General features: G+C 35.2%; 1 protein-coding gene across 1 annotated transcript in view; it reads left to right on the forward strand.

Moving 5' to 3' along the window:
• The window catches only part of LOC145692686 (phospholipid-transporting ATPase ABCA3-like), a 47,252-nt gene that overhangs the window by 16,693 nt on the left and 13,923 nt on the right, over nucleotides 1-16,636 (forward strand). The window contains exons 5-6 of the mRNA XM_081768069.1: nucleotides 5,120-5,382; nucleotides 16,014-16,161. Of these exons, the coding sequence (XP_081624195.1) occupies nucleotides 5,120-5,382; nucleotides 16,014-16,161 (411 nt within the window). The remainder of the gene's footprint in view (nucleotides 1-5,119; nucleotides 5,383-16,013; nucleotides 16,162-16,636) is intronic.

Consider the following 16,636-nt stretch of genomic DNA (forward strand, 5'->3'; position numbering starts at 1 on the left):
ATTTCTTCATAGCGATTTCTACTTCTATTCGGTTGGGTTCTGGAATATACGGTTCTGCGGTGTGTATCTCCTTTTCTCCATGCACATTATTGTTTGGCTGCGTGTTCAGCAATCGTCAAAGAAATCTTTCCATCTATTTAAGATGCTATCCGTATCAGTGAGAACTGTTCTGTAGCTTTCTTTAATATATAAGCACGATGTTGATAGCCTTTCTTAAATTCGTTGATCTCATTATACATGTCCCGAATGTTTTTTTTATTTGTACTATTATCTTCAAGTTCCTTAATTTTAGTTTTCAAAATTAAAGAACTTAAGAACTTAAATTTAATTTTAATTTTGTTCATTACTCATGTAATATTGTAGATGGAATGTTGAAAACTCGTATTTGTATACTTTGCTTTATGGAGAATTCAATAGATGTCACGAGAAGTTAGTATCGAATATTTACTAACCGCAAAACAGCAGTTTTCGAGATGACGCTTAAGAGCAGACTGAGTGTTGAACAGATGATTTATATATATATATATAGCAGCAACAAGGAAAGTTTTGTAGTGACACAAAGATATTTTCGTGCACACTTTCCTACTAAATGGGATTCATGTTAGCAGACTATGCAGAGATTGTATCGTCAATTTGAAACTACTGGCTCTGCAGTTTAGAAGAATCCACGGCGCGCGAACTAAGTGTCCACACCCCTGATAATATTGAAGCAGTTCGTGTTGCTTTGACACGAAGTCGTAGCAAATCAACAAGGAAGAGGGCTGCTGAGTTAGGAACATCTCGTCGGTCCATACAAAGGATTCTGCATTCTGATCTTCATATGTTCCCTTACAAGATAACAGTTGTCCATAAATTCACAGCAGAGGACCAGTAACGAAGACATCAGTTCGCTTTATGGTTAGTGCAAGAGGATCGCGTTCCGCACGACGCGTGCTTTACTTACTATGAGTATTTTAATTTAAATTGTGTAGTGAATAAGCAAAATGTTCGTTTCTGGGTAAATGAACATCCTCAAATTCTGCACGAAAGGGAAAATTATGGAAAAAATGTCTGTATGGGAAGCAATGAAATTATCGGACCAGTTTTCTTTGATGAGACGGTAATCAGAGATCGATATGAGGACATGTTGAAATACAGATTTATTCCAGAATTCGTTGGCAACAGGTCTCCCATTACAAACTCAATGGTTCATGCAAGACGGAGCCCTCCTACACACTGCAAATGTTATTCGTGATTATCTTTATAACATGTTTGATGAGTGGGTAATGTCACATCAGTTTCCTGAGCGTCACCAAGGTGGAAGACAGTGGCCCCCGCATAGCTTTGACATCACTACATGTGATTTCTTCTTGTAGGGCTACCTGACAGTAATGTCTTCTCAAGGAAGCCCGCAAGTATAGCACAACTCAGGGCTCTCATCATGCCGTTGTGCTGTTTCATTTCAGAAGACCTGTGTAGGAAGATTATGACAAATATAAAAGTCCGGGTAGAAGAGGTTGTGAAAGAAAATAATCACAATGAACACATACTGCATTGAACTAAATTTCCGTGCTCACACAATTAATTCTGAACTACTTTTTTAAAAATATTTTGATGATAAATACATGTTTAATGAACAAAATAAATGGTATGTCATTTCGTGCGCCACCCTGTATATATATATATATATATATATATATATATATATATATATATATATATGTATGTATGTATGTATGTACTTTCATAAACGGACTTCCAATTCAAAGTTCATAAAATTATAATACCTAGCGCTTCCTATGCATACACTCTCAGAGTTTCAAGTTCTGAGAGTTACAGATATAATATACGTAATAAATTGTTTAAGAAAACCGAAATTTAATAATCGAAATATGTTTCTGAGAGTAAAATTGAAAAAAAAAAAGTTATTTAAAAGAGAGCATTTCTTACGCAACGCATAGAAAACAAATGCCTCTGCTACTGCCCCTTAGCGATGTCTTTAAAAAGCTGTCTTCATGCAGGAACAAGAAAAAGTTTACGGGTACTAGATCGGGACTGTAGGAGGGCTGGGGAAGTATTACGATTCCTTTTCGGGCCAGGTAGTCTTTGACCAAGAAGCAGCTGTTGCTTGGTGCATTATTATGATGCAGTTTCCAATTAGTGGCAATATTTGAGTTCACTTTGTTGATCCTTCTCTTCAATCCTTTCGGCACTTTCACTTAGAAAACATCCATGATTGTCTGTCCCTTAGGCACAAATACATGGTGAACCACACCCTTGGCTTCAAAGAAGACACAGGATGTGGCCTTGAGCTCCTGGCTATTCATTCAAGCCCTCCTGGAGAGAGGATGCTCCTGTGTGCCCTGTAGCATTTTGGCGATTTGTCTCTGAGTCAAAATCCTGTGTTTCGTCGTCTATTATCATATTGTTTATAAATTGACAACTGTTTAAACGCACTGCGGAAGATCTTCTCAAACAAGCATGTGGTTTTGCCTTTGCTCGTGTGTCAAAATTTTTGGAACGAGCTTGGTATAAATTTTTCTCACCTGCAAATCCTCGGTAATGATCGGATGTACAGTCATTTTATTAATTCCTATGCGGTTTGAAAACATTTGAACACCCAATCGCCTGTATGAATTCAACACATAACGCACACTTTGAACATTGTCCTCGGTTCTGCTCCTGCATGTGCGTCGAGGGTTTCGTCTTCCACACACTCTCTACCGTCTTTGAAATACTTGTGCCATTTCGAATATTAACTTTTCATAGGCATTTACTCTCAAACACTTAGTACTAGGAGAGTTTGAACTCTATTTACCTGAAGCAAGTGCACTGTGACGTACAGTCGTGTCAAAACAAAAGAAAGGTTTCATTACATTTGATATAGAGCATGTATATTTATGTACGAGGTTAAGTCAAAAATTGTCCTCAATTAAGCTATAATTGTTGCATTGCTCGTACTTACTCGTTTGTTTTATTGTTATGCTGTTGTGGTCATGCTATGAAAGTTTCATCCTTGTTCCTGCATTTGTCTTCCTTTTGTTACAGATAGGTCAAGGACACTGTATTAGAAATTTGCACCGAAAAGAAACAGTGAACAGTGATCCGATTTTTGTGGTTGCAACTTGTACCAGGGGACACAGTCCATGAAAGACTTTCGGCACAAATACGAGAACAGTGTCTTGCCGTAACGGAGTGTTTACGAATAGACTGAAAAATTCAAAAATGGTTGCACAAGTGCTACGCACTTGTAAAGAGCCGGACGAGTGACTTTATGAGACCCAAGTCCTTGTGGATGATTTCGTACGCAGAACCATGATTAATTTTCAGACGATATATCACTCGTCAATAGTCACTCGTTTCTCTAAAACAACCACGTCACATTCACTGCTCATTGTTCCTCTTTGGTGCAAACTTCTCATACAGCGTCCATGATGTACCTGCAACGAAAGGAAAACAAAAGGGGGAATTAGGATCAAACTTTCACAGCATGATCATAACAACATAACAATAAAACAAACGGAGAGAGAAGTCAGTGTGAACAATATAAGATAAGTTGTAGCTACATTTTTTTAACTTATTCTCGTACATATAACTAATCAAAATACACCTCTCAATTTTCAAACGTTTTCCACAAAACTAACCTTCCCATGTGAAATTAATATGTGAACTTGTAATTAATAAGAGTGTCCTTGATTCAATTATATATATTTATTTTATTTTTTATTTAATTTATACGTATTTCCTAACCTATAATGAGCATAGTTGCAAATTTTGAAAAATAATATGACCAAAAAAAAAAAAAAATGATTAAAATTAAGAACTAATGCCACAAAAATGTAACTATTGAAATCAACTTAAAAATTAATTATAACTAAAATGATGCCTTACACTACAATGCAATAAGAATTGTGTTGAATTGTGAAAGTTAAATTAAAATTTAATGAACAAATTCAGAGAATTTGAAACCACGCTCAGGAATTCGATCATTCTACTTACCAATTTCTGTAATTGTTTAATATTATTTGTACTTCCATGCTTTCGACTCTCTCTTGTAGCCTTAGTCATACGGAAGAAAAAATAAAGAGAAAAGAAAAATAAAAATTCAAGAAATAAAGTTGAATGAACATATCAAGGGGAAAAAAGATTGGGAAACAGTTTGTCAAGTCCAAAGATTACACGTCAAATGATGAAGTTGCAATAAAACAGAGTCCATTTGTGCACTGTTTTATTACTTAGTGATAGTTCCTGGTGATATTTTTTGTTGTTACGTCAATGTTGTGAGAATTTTCTTTAAGTATTCCTTCCATCTTTTGTCTAATATTAATTTTGGTTTTCTTGAATAAGTAAATAAATTTTTAAATGCAAGTCTCTCTATAAGTTGTTATTTATTTAAGAAAACCAAAATTAATATTAGACAAGGGATAGTTAACTGATAAATGGGACACAGTAATTACAAAATTCGCACAGCATTGGCATAGCAGCAAAAACGTCAGCATGAGCGGGCAACCTTTCACACATACACATAAAGATATCACTCTGAGAGTTGAAATCTCAGAAATACGAGTAATATACAGAAATTACAGATCTGTATGAGTAGAATGTTAATGAATGAAGTTAAGAACATGATAAAATTAAGCTATTATTGGGTGAAAAGTCAATCTTCTTAAGCAGGAATGACAACTAATAAAAACTAATTAGAATAACATAAAATAAAGAAAAAACATACATTAATGAAAACTATGTATCTTAATTTTAATATTTGTGGATCAGTTATATCTAAACTTTTACACTTGACATTATACCTATATATATATACCTATGCCAATCACTTTTAAAACGTTTAATGTAAATCGAAACAAAAATGCAGAATTCTAATGTGTTTTATTTTTGATAAGGAAATAAGAATATTGTTTACTCGTCACAATATTTAAACAATCTTCAATTGAAAATTAATTTCTGGAAGTTTTAATTGACTAAATTAAATATTTGCAAATATTTCAGTTGATTATGGTTATTAAATCGTTAATTGTGGATGGAGTAATTGCAGGCCTGATAATATTATTTACGAAAATAACTTTGTTAGAATGGGACTAACTCCAATTACGCATTATTTTAGTACATTATTATATTCTTTCAGATTCATCGACAATACCTGACCAAGCTTCCGACAAACCGATACAAAAAGACAATCTATTAGTTGACAATTTGGTGAAACGCTTTTCCGATTTCTATGCTGTCCGCGGCGTTTCTTTTGGTGTCAAGAGTGGAGAATGTTTTGGTCTCCTGGGAGCAAATGGAGCTGGAAAGACTACGATATTTCGAATGATGACGGGATTTATAGCACCTACAGCAGGAAACGCTTATATAAAGAACTGTAGCTTGCTGAAGAAAAGACTACAGGTGACAGAAATGTTTCTTTATTTTTTTGCAGGTTCATTGTAAGTATTTGAAAATGAAATCTCTTGATTTAGTTTCTTTTACATAAAATGTCATGTTCCATGTCTTATTATTATTATTATTATTATTATTATTATTATTATTATTATTATTATTATTATTATTATTATTATTATTATTATTATCTATCAAATTAGAAATCAACAATGAAATAAGTACATTTATTACATTTACTATCAAAACTCAGGATTTGTCAAGTCATATACAGTTCATCATCACCATCATCATTATCGTCATTTTCATAATTATTCTGCCATGAGAAGCTTCCTTGCTCCACGGTCTTCCGCTATACACTTCGTCTTCACGTATGATTATTCTGTTTTGCCCATTAATTGTAGTCTCCTTCACTCCTCCCTCTCCTCCCTGCCACCATACCCTCTAGCACGTCCCTCATGACACGGTTCCTTCTTAGCAAATGTATCAACCAGTTTCTTTCCCTCATCTTAATAATATATAAAATTGTTCTTTTCTTCCCACCACCACCATATTCTGCCAGTATCTGTTACTATGCGCACCTATCCTTTCCTCGTTTGTGTATTTTTCTTCGAATTTCTCAATGAAAAGATTTCTTACTTCCTAGCATTCAACATCTTGTTCCCTGCTTTTCTTCTGTGTATATTTTTCAGTTGAATATTCACTTCAGCAAGCACAAGGTTATGATCAGAAAAAGTCGGCCTCCGGAAAGGTATAAGTGTTCTTTACCCTATTCTGATATCTGTCCTGAATCATAACATAGTCTATCTGATATTTCGCCGTCTGTTGGGGATTTCCATGTACATCTTCTTCTTTTGTACTGATTGAGCCACGTGTTCCCAGTTACTAATGAGTTCTGTCTACAGAAATATGGCAGTCTCTCTCCTCCTTTCATTTCTTTCACCATTCACCTAAACCATATTTGCCTAAACCTTTAGAGTAAATGGGGTAAAAATGACCGAAAGAATTATAAATCAAAGATTTGGATAATTTGTATGACAGACAACTAAAATTTGGTAGCCACATAGATGGTATAGTAAAACCGGTGAGTAACATTATAGGTTTTATATTCAATCAATGGCCTAATTTTAAAAATGATACTTCATATGTATACTTATTTGTATAAAACGCTTGCTACATCTAAGTTAGAATCTTGTTCAGTTATATCGAGCAGAATGTTCGATACATTTGTAGACAAAATAGAAGCGGTACAGAAACATTTTGTTAGAATATAATGCAATAATATATATATATATATATTTGAGTGGTTCGAAAAAAATATTTTTCTATTTTCGGGACGCTATAGTGCGCAAAAGTTGCCATTGGTATAGACAAGAAAAAACCCAAAAAGAAAAAAATCTTTATATATCTTCCGGTCTCGCATCGCCGTTGAAATTTAAAATATCCGGTAAAAACAATAAATTTTCAATATCTTTCTAAAAGGACTGAATAATATAGAATGATGACACTATATAGCCTAAAGGTTTCTTCAAGTATGTAAAAACAACTTTAAAATAAATGAACTATATTTTTATTGTATCTTCTGATCCCTCATCGCTGTCAAATATTTTCAAAATTTGCGAATTTAGCAAAATTTGACAGTTTAAGGTTTTTTTTTTAATTTTTTAAAAACAAGTAAGAGAATGAGTTGAGTTGAGTTGATTTTGAGTTTAACGTCCCGTTCAGCAGCGAGGCTATATGAGACGTGGACCTACTGATTAACGTGGAATCCGAACCATAGGAGCTCCCGCCGGGAATCGAACCCGGACCTCCCACGCCAAAGGTGCGTACGCTAACCACTTAGCCACGGAGGAGCTCAACAAGTAAGAGAAGGACGTTACTCACCACGTAGGGGTGGCTGCACTTGGCGTTTCACTACCCAACAAGCCATCAAATGATTAGGGTGTATTATTATAACTGTATTTTCAAAATTACAATTTCACATAATTCGTCCCCTACAGATGTCCATTTTCCCCTTTATTTTTGTCCATTACTAATGAATAAACTCTGATTCATGCGGGAGCAGCGGTGGCAAAGTGGTAGAGCGTTAACCCCTTGTGCGTTGGGTTCTTGGTTCGATCCCAGCTCGTACCAATTGAGTTTTGTGGTGGGCAAGCACCGTATGTGTGGGTGTTCTCAGGATTCTCCCACTTTCTTCATTCCACCATTTCTCATCATCACCGTCTCCTCTAACCTAGCTGGCATAATCGTGGGACGTAAAACTTAAAGATTTCAGTTTTCTTTTTTTTTCTGATTTATGCGAAAATGTAGGCATGGATAACCTTACCGAGAAAATACATGCGCACGGTGTTTGTCCACCACAAAGTTCACTTGGCGGGAGATGGGATCGAGCACGAGACCCCAAGCACCAGAGATGAACGCTCTACCACTGAGCCACTGCGGCCCCTAACCTATAAATTGTGTGATTCCTGAAGTAGACAGGCAGATACTCAGCAAAGACCTACTGTATTTACTGGATATATCAAAATTCATCCAGTTAGGACACTTCCAGTTAGGGCACTGCTCTGAAGACTTTTCAGTTCGTGACTCTGGTCCTTTGTCACATTCAAGATGGCTCACTACAGCTAATAGAGTTCTGCAGTTATACATTAGTGGAAAGTCCTTCAGATAATGAGGTAAGTTGTCATCTTTATCTTAAAGTTATATATGCCTATGTGGTTTGTCATTAAGTTGAGCAACAATTTGACCGAAAGTCCACAACATGTTTACGAGACCATTCAGGAAACGCGATATTTTGCCAGAAGAGCTGAAATAAGTGTTAGACCTCGTTATAGAACGGAATGCTTACTTTGCTCATCCCGAACATTTGCCTCTAGCCATGGTCATTGATGACAGAAACCACATTCGAGAGTTTAGGTACAGACGACTTTTGAAGGCGAGGAAAGCAGCTTTTGAAAGTGATCCTATTAAACATTTTTGCCACCAAACGTGAACTTTGTAGCTAAAGATTACACTGAAATAATACAATGGGATACTTGTAATATTACTTCTTCTCTTTTGTTAAGATCATTGACTAATGATGAAATAAGGTAGGTTATAAGCAGACAAACCTAGTTATGAATTTCTAGAAGTTCCCATGTCATACTCATGCTGTCGGAAGATGCATTAAGCTTGTGACGGAAGCTTTCGGTATAGTGTGTGGACACAGTGCTAGAGACGGCTTCATCAGAGTTACACTATTTCCAAGATCATTCATACCTACATTTTCGTATAAATAAGAAAAAATTAAAAAATGGTATCTTTTAAGTTTTACATCCCACACTTATGCCGGCTAGGATAAAGGAGACCGTGATGATGAGAAATGAATGAAATTGTGGAATGAAGAAAGTGGGAGAAAATGTGAGAATCTCGAAAACAACCCACACACGGTGCTTGTCCACCACAAAACTCACTTGGCGCAAGTTGGGATCGAAACAAGAACCCCACACACAAGAGGTCAACGTTTTACCACTGTGTCCCTTCATAAATCAGAGTTTAAAGTCATTATGAGGAAAATAAAGGGGAAAATGGAAATTTGTAGGAAACGAATTATTTATTTATTTATTTATTGAACAAATTCCCAGATAAAGCATAATTGTGCCATTTTACACAGGGAAATATCAACAAGCGGGAAAAAAAGAAAAAGAATTAAAAAAAATAAACAACAACAGTAATATCAACAGTATTAACAAAGAGTGCACAAGTAATATTATTTAGCCAGCACGCGTTTTATTGCTCTTTCAAATACCGGGTAGCTCGAAAAAATGTCCACCTCACTGGTTAGATTATTATAATAGTTGGGTACTCGGTCAAAAAGAGACCTCTGTATAATTGTCAACCTAGGGCGTGCAAGATGGAATAGGTGGGTATTCCGGGTTTTACGGGAAGGGACATGCAATGATAGTTGTTGAATTAGGGTTTCTGATCTTAGGTTCCCATTTACAATCTTATGAAGAAACTTCAAATCAGAGTTATTTCTGCGTACTTCGGGCGTCTGGATATTAAGATATCGCAAAATTTCCTCCTTAGGTAATATTCGAAGTGCGGGAACACGAGAACGTACTATTGCAATAAAGAAATTGAGAACAGACTCAAGCCTAGAGAGATGTGTAGGTGCGGCCATGGCCCAAATGGGAGAGCAGTATTCGATCTTGGGTGCTATAAGAGTTTTATAGAATGTTGTTAATGATGCCACAGTACGTAGTTCAGTGAATCGGTAAAGAAGCCCCAGCATACGCATTGACTTCTTAACTATTGAGGAGATGTGCTCTGAGAACGAGAGTTTCGAATCAAAGATGACACCAAGATATCATTATGACTGGCAGAATGTGTTATAGGGGAATCGTTAATATGGTATTTGGAGGGAACAGGAAACTTTTTCAGAGTAATTGTAATACCATCACATTTCTTACTGTTAAGTTTCAATTGCCACATTTCAGACCAGTCTACAAGATAATTTATGTCTTCCTGTAGGGCAATTGTGTCATGGAAACATGATATTTCTCTATATAATTTGCAATCGTCAGCAAAAAGCAATAGCCCACTAGGATTAACTGATAGGTGAGAGTAGAGATCGTCCATATACAGGACAAATAGCAGGGGCCCTAGTACGCTTCCCTGAGGCACCCCCGAGATCATAGGTTGGGGGTTAGAAGTCGCCCCTGAAAGAACAACTTTCTGTTTACGGCCCTTTAGATAGCTGGTGATTAAAGAGAGAAATTTACCATGTACATTAAACCTATTGGAAAGCTTGTGGAGAAGAAGAATGTGACTGACAGAATCAAAGGCCTTTGAGAGATCAAAATAAATGACATCTAATTGAGTATTGTTATTTATACATTGAACTGCACAGGAAAGAAGAGTACTTAAGTTTGTGAGACTTGAGCTTTTCGGTAGAAAGCCATGCTGAGAAGTGTGAATATAAGGCGACGTGAATTTGAGAAGCCTGTCTTTGATTATTTTTTCGCAGATAATAGATATTACAGAAAGAAGAGATATTGGCCTATAGGAGGATACTTGATCTTTAAGTGCTGATTTATATATTGGAGTCACATGAGCTAGTTTCCAGCTGGTGGGATAATATCCTTCTCTGAAGCATCTATTGAATAGGATGGATAAAGGAACTGAAAGAGCTGACGCAGTTTTGTTAAGATAGAGAGAGCCAATGTTGTCGGGCCCAAGAGATCTATGTGGAGAAAGCGACTGCAAGAGAACCAAAACCTCACCCGGGGTGGTAGAGAGGTCTGATAAGGTGTTAGTAATTATGTGAAATTATAAATTTGAAAATACAATTGTAAATAATACACCCTAATTATTGGATGGGTGGTTGGGTATTGGAACATCAAGTGCAGTCACCCCTACGTGGTGAATGGCATCCTTCTCTTACTCATTTAAAAAAAATAAACAAAATGTTAAACTGTCAAATTTTGCTAAATTCGCAAATTTTGCAAATTTTTGTCAGCGATCCGCAATCAGAAGATACTATACAAATATAGTTTATTTATTTTAAAATTGTTCTTATATACTTGAAGAAACCTTTAGGCTATATAAAGTCATCGTTCTATATTATTTAGTCCTTTTAGAAAAATATTGAAAATTTATTGTTTTTACCGAATTTTTCAAATTTCAACGGCGATGCGGGACCGGAAGATATACAAATAAAGTTTATCTTTTAGAGTTTTTTTCTTGTCTATACCAATGGCAACTTTTGCGCACTATAGCGTTCCGGAAATAGAAAAATGATTTTTTTTCTAACCACCCTAATATATATATATATATATATATATATATATATATATATATATATATATATATATATAATTCTCATAATTATGACCCTTAGCTAAGCTATTGGTTACTCCAAACTCTATTTGAAAGAGGAAATTTCTTTGATAATTCGATTATTCAAATAGTACTATACAATAAGTACTGTAGCGGATATTGTATAGAAAATATAGTCATTGTCAAATGTTTCAGCACACTATTAATTTTCAGAATTTTCAAATAAAAACATTGCGTCCATACAAAACCATCTTCATTGGAGTAGTGTTTTTAAAAACAAGCAACGTTATTCATATAAATATACGAAAATTCATGGTGTTTTTGATATCGAAACAAATTTATTTAGTAAAATTGCTTGGCAATAAATAGATAACCAATGAACAGATAGCTAACGTCATGCTTTGTTTGATGATACATAGTTTCAATGATACGAAGTAATGTATGTATGAACCTTTGTCGGTAGTACCCTATTTCAGTGGCGTGACTAAAGCTTGGGGGCCTCCCCGCAGACAGTGGGGGCCCTTATTTACGCCGCTGTTCTATTTATTTAAACGAATAGTTGTTATGCGCTATTAAATCGTGTCGTAATATGGGCAAAATTGCATACAAACCTCTGACATGCAATTTTACTGTTAAAAAAAAGGCACATAAAACAAAATGTAAAAAAAAAAAAAAAAAAAAACTATTAACTAAGAGTCGAAGCGCGTGTTTAATTGGTTATATTGAGACAAGAGGGTCATTTTCTGCGAAAAGTCGCACAGTGATCGGGCGGAGTACTGCGTAGGATCCTTGAAAGATAGTTACAAAGTGGTATAAATGTTACACGGAAGCACACTGATCATCCAAAAATAACAGCTTCTCTTAAGGAAAATTTCACTATAAGAAACAAGAAAAGGAATATAGACTTTAACTGCTCCCTAAGAACCAATAGAACTATGGAAGAACTATTTCTATTTAGTATCAAATAGGATGGTTGCCTAGCACCTTCAGATCTATGCGGCAATAAAACCATTTCTTTCAACAGGAAACATTTAAAAGATAACCATGGGTTAATGAAATAAAATAAAGACTAAAACGATTAATAATGAAAGAGAACACTCAGGATCAACGAATCTAAATTCCATCTTTTGGTCTTACAATGCTAGAAGTATGTGCGTCTTTGTCTCGAAGAGTTCTTTCATCCTGACCGTGTAATACCTACACCAAGACACGGAGAAGGTAGGTCAGTGTTTGAGGGTGATTCACAGATTCCCAAGTGGATAAGTTGGTTCGAATTAACGGAATAATGGACAGAAATATATTTCACAACATTTAAGTGAGCCATGGAATTCTATCAGAAACACAGATTTTGGCCAGTAACTTTGTAATACAGCAGGATTACTATCCTAAACATTCTTGTAAGCTCTGCAGCAAATATCTGCAATGCAAGGAAGACGCTTACATAACCTACAAATGAAATAATCACAACAGTCACCGGATTTGTTACCCATCAAGGTCTTGTAAAATAAATTTGATGGGACAGTTCGTACGTAGATGCCAACTAATACTGAAGACCTTAAAAGGTTCTTCAGAGCTGCTAGAGTCCCATAGTTTCGAAAAAGGTCGATAAATGAATTGAATAAAATCCTGGAATTCATAAAGCTCTTATCATGACTAAGGGTCAGCGATGCATAGAACGCAATCATACTCAATAAATTTTTCTCAGTAAAAACAAGACCTCGCGTTTTAATTTCTTTATATAAACATATGATGTTTATTTTACAGAATAAGTGCAACAAACTGGGTTTTGCTCGGATATATGTGTCTTTCTTCGGAAAATTCTGAAATATCAATAGTATGCTTAGAATTTCAGTAATGATTATAGGTAATAGAATTTTAAATTATAGGGTGAGGAATCGATCAACGTTGGTAGCATTAAATTCTAAATGTCAAATAGTAAAATCCTATAATTTAAAGTGAACTAATAATAATAATTAAAAAATAAACTCACAAAGTGAATTTATTAAAATAATGTTAAACAACCATCTGCAAATCTTAGTATCTGCAGTAAGCTTAAAGGAAAATATTATATTCAAATTTGTGTTGGACTAACGGGACTGCAAACCAGTTGAGTTGCCGTCGCTGAATTTTTCTTATTTAGGTCTCCAAGCTGTTGATAAGATGAAACCAAATTATTCGTTCAACGAAGATAGATCAATTAGTAAATAATGACAATTGATAAGTGGAAAATATAAACTTCTTCAGTAACATTAGAATGAAGTTCTCAAAATCAGTCTTTTCTTGCGTATGTGTTTATTGCAGAAAAACAACAGAGTAGCACATATAGTTCTTGTCTAGTGAATCCAAATTCTTCATAACCTACATCCAGGGTGAGCCACAATGTACTTATTGGGAGGTTCTGTTGTTATACAGGTGATTCAGAACAACACTGACAACGTTTCGGAGATGATTACTGACACCAAGATAAGACAAAAAGTATATACCAACTTGGGTGCAGAAATCCGTAATTTCGGAGCTATAGACTGCCGAAAACATGAAAAAATGAACTTGAAAGGTCCATAGCTCTAATGCTATAGGATCGACCGTAGACGGGTCAAAACTTCACTTAGGAACTAGTATATGCGCTATCCAAATATCCATGTTTCAGAATCCTACGGTACTTTCGCAACAATTTTTTATAGAGGTAGTTAGTGAGTACTTCAAATTATATACCGGTAGCTAAACTCCCTCTACAAAAATTGTTGCATAGGTACTACAGAATTCTGAAACATGTATTTTTAGATAGCATACATATTATTTTCTAAGTGAAATCGTGTGATCTGACTACGACAGGTCCCATAGAATTGGAGCTATGGACCCTTAGTGTTCAATTTCTCATGTTTTCGGCAGCCTGTAACTCCGAAAGGAAGCATTTGTGCACCAAGGTTGGTCTATACCTTTTGTCTTACCTTGGTGTCAGGGATCACCTCCCAAACGTTGTTGATGTTGTTTTGAAACACCCTGTATATATCCTCTGTGAGACTCTCTATGAAATCATTCACCTCTGAAATAATGTCAAATCCCAGTCTGGGCGAGACTTAATAATGGTTCTCAAAAGAGTTGCAGGTTCAAAATTGAAAGCAGCTTCATAAGTAACTATTCCATGAGCGGAATATTGTGGAACGTTGTGAAGGCGGCGCACTCCTTTCATACAAGTTCCTTTCTGATTACTTAATTTTGAGCTTTTGGTACTATCTCGTTGTAACGATTTGTCATTTGTGAGGGTAATACCATAAGAGCATCCCAGATAGCACTACCTTTGCTTGCGCGATATCACTGTCTTGAGCTCCTTCGTGATTAAGCAGTTAGCATACACACTTTCGGCATGGGCGACCCGAGTTCGATTCCCGGCTGGAGCTCATGTGGTTCGGATACCATGTTAATCAGTAGATCCAGTTTTATATAACCTCGCTGCTGAAAGGGACGCTAAACTCATCAACTTTTTTGGACATTTTATGAGTTAGTAATCTGTAATGGTACCACGGCTGCTTTCAGTATAAGTCCTTGTATTGTAACGGTAGTCCAGTCTTCATTAATATGATAAGGTTTGGGATTAACAACATGTACTCTTTCGACTGCGATTTATTTCTACAATGAATTTGTAATGGCGTTATCAAGCATCAGGACCGCAGCTTGCGTCATTGCTGCTGATTGTTTAACTAAATAATGCTCCCTATCTAATCTTTACCTCTTTTAGTATGTTTGCAATCATAACACAGGAGTCTGAAAAGAATAGAAACGCCGCTCGCTACGTCCATGGTCTTGCGGAAAACAGGACAAACGCTGAAACGTTCTAAGAATTCTTATCACTCAATCATATGATAAAACATTCCTTGCTCTGCACACTTTCAAAAGTTATTCTTCTATTTGTTCGATAGATTTTTCTTTGATAGAGATATAACTCTTCCTACGTTGTTCATACTGATCCCTGTACTAGTTTGTTTTATTGTTATGCTGTTGTGGTCATGCTATAAAAGTTTGATTCGAATTCCTCCATTTGTTCTCCTTTTGTTGCAGATAGATCATGGCCACTCCATTAGAAATTTGCACCAAAGAGAAACAACGAGTAGTGATCCGGTTTCTGTGTTCGGAACATGTATCAGGAACCATGACTAATTTCCAGACGAAGTGAAAGTGACACTTCTTGAATAATCATTCGTCTGTCTAACAGAACCATGTTACGTAGACCTTTAATATTGTCATCATTTGTGGCCGTAGATGGTCGTTCGGCTCCTTCCTCGTGGATAACACTTGTGCAACCATTTTTGAATTTTTCGACCCATTGTATACATTCCGTTCTGGCAAGATTGTGTTCCCGTATTGTACTGAAAGTCTTTGATGGATTGAGGGCTCCTGATACATCTTCCGACCACAAAAGCAGGATCACTGCTCGTTGTTCCTCTTTGGTGCAAATTTCTAATGGAGCGGCCATTTTCTATCTGCAATAAAAGGAAGACGAACGAAGGAACTGGTATCAAACTTTCATAATATGACCACAAAAACGTAACAATAAAATAAATTAGGACAGAGCTCAGTCTGAATAATGTAAGAAGAGTTATGTCAAAAAAAAAAAAAAAAAAAAAAAAAAAAAAAAATGAAAATAATTTTTGACTTACTCTCGTACAAAGAAATTATTCTTAATTCTCGTAATTATTCTTTTATGTACGCCCATAGTATTTGCTCTATTTCTTAAAACACAGAAATATTTTACTTTTCTTCAACTCAATTCTAACTATAAATTACTTTTCAAATTAATTCATTTTCTTATTTAATTGTTTTAGTATTTGTCCCAAATGAGTTATGTTCCTCAAGAAAACTTTGTGTTCAATAACTTAAGTGGAAGAAGCACATTGAATTTGTTTGCTTGTTTGCATGGAGTTCCATATAGTGAGCAGAAACATATTGTAGACGGGTGGATAAATATTATGAGTAAGTACATTTAATATTCTAGTAACAATTAATTACGTTCATGACTGCACAATGATGAATGAGGTTATATGACATTGCTAAATGTAACATACTTATGTTGTTACTTATACAGACCTTCTTTCGATTACTCAGATAAAAATTTTATATATTAAAGGTGGAGCACCAAAGTTTGTTATTTTAATTGTTATGAGATTGAAGAAACGAAATATTAAGGTCGCTTTGATTGGCTGAATTTTATTATAACTTACCTAAGAGATGACATTACACGTTTCTGAAGAAAATATTTTGCAACACTCCTTATGAGACAAAATTTAATCCTACAAGTAAGGGGAAATGATAGTTTCATATTGACTGAAACTAGAAACACTTCATATATTGTGTCTTAATAATAATAATAATAATAATAATAATAATAATAATAATAATAATAATAATAATAATAATAATAATAATAAACCAGAATTTTAGGAACACC

The sequence above is a fragment of the Thermobia domestica genome, chromosome 8, assembly GCF_964235325.1.
Source record: "Thermobia domestica chromosome 8, izTheDome1.hap1.1, whole genome shotgun sequence".
NCBI lineage: Eukaryota > Metazoa > Arthropoda > Insecta > Zygentoma > Lepismatidae > Thermobia > Thermobia domestica.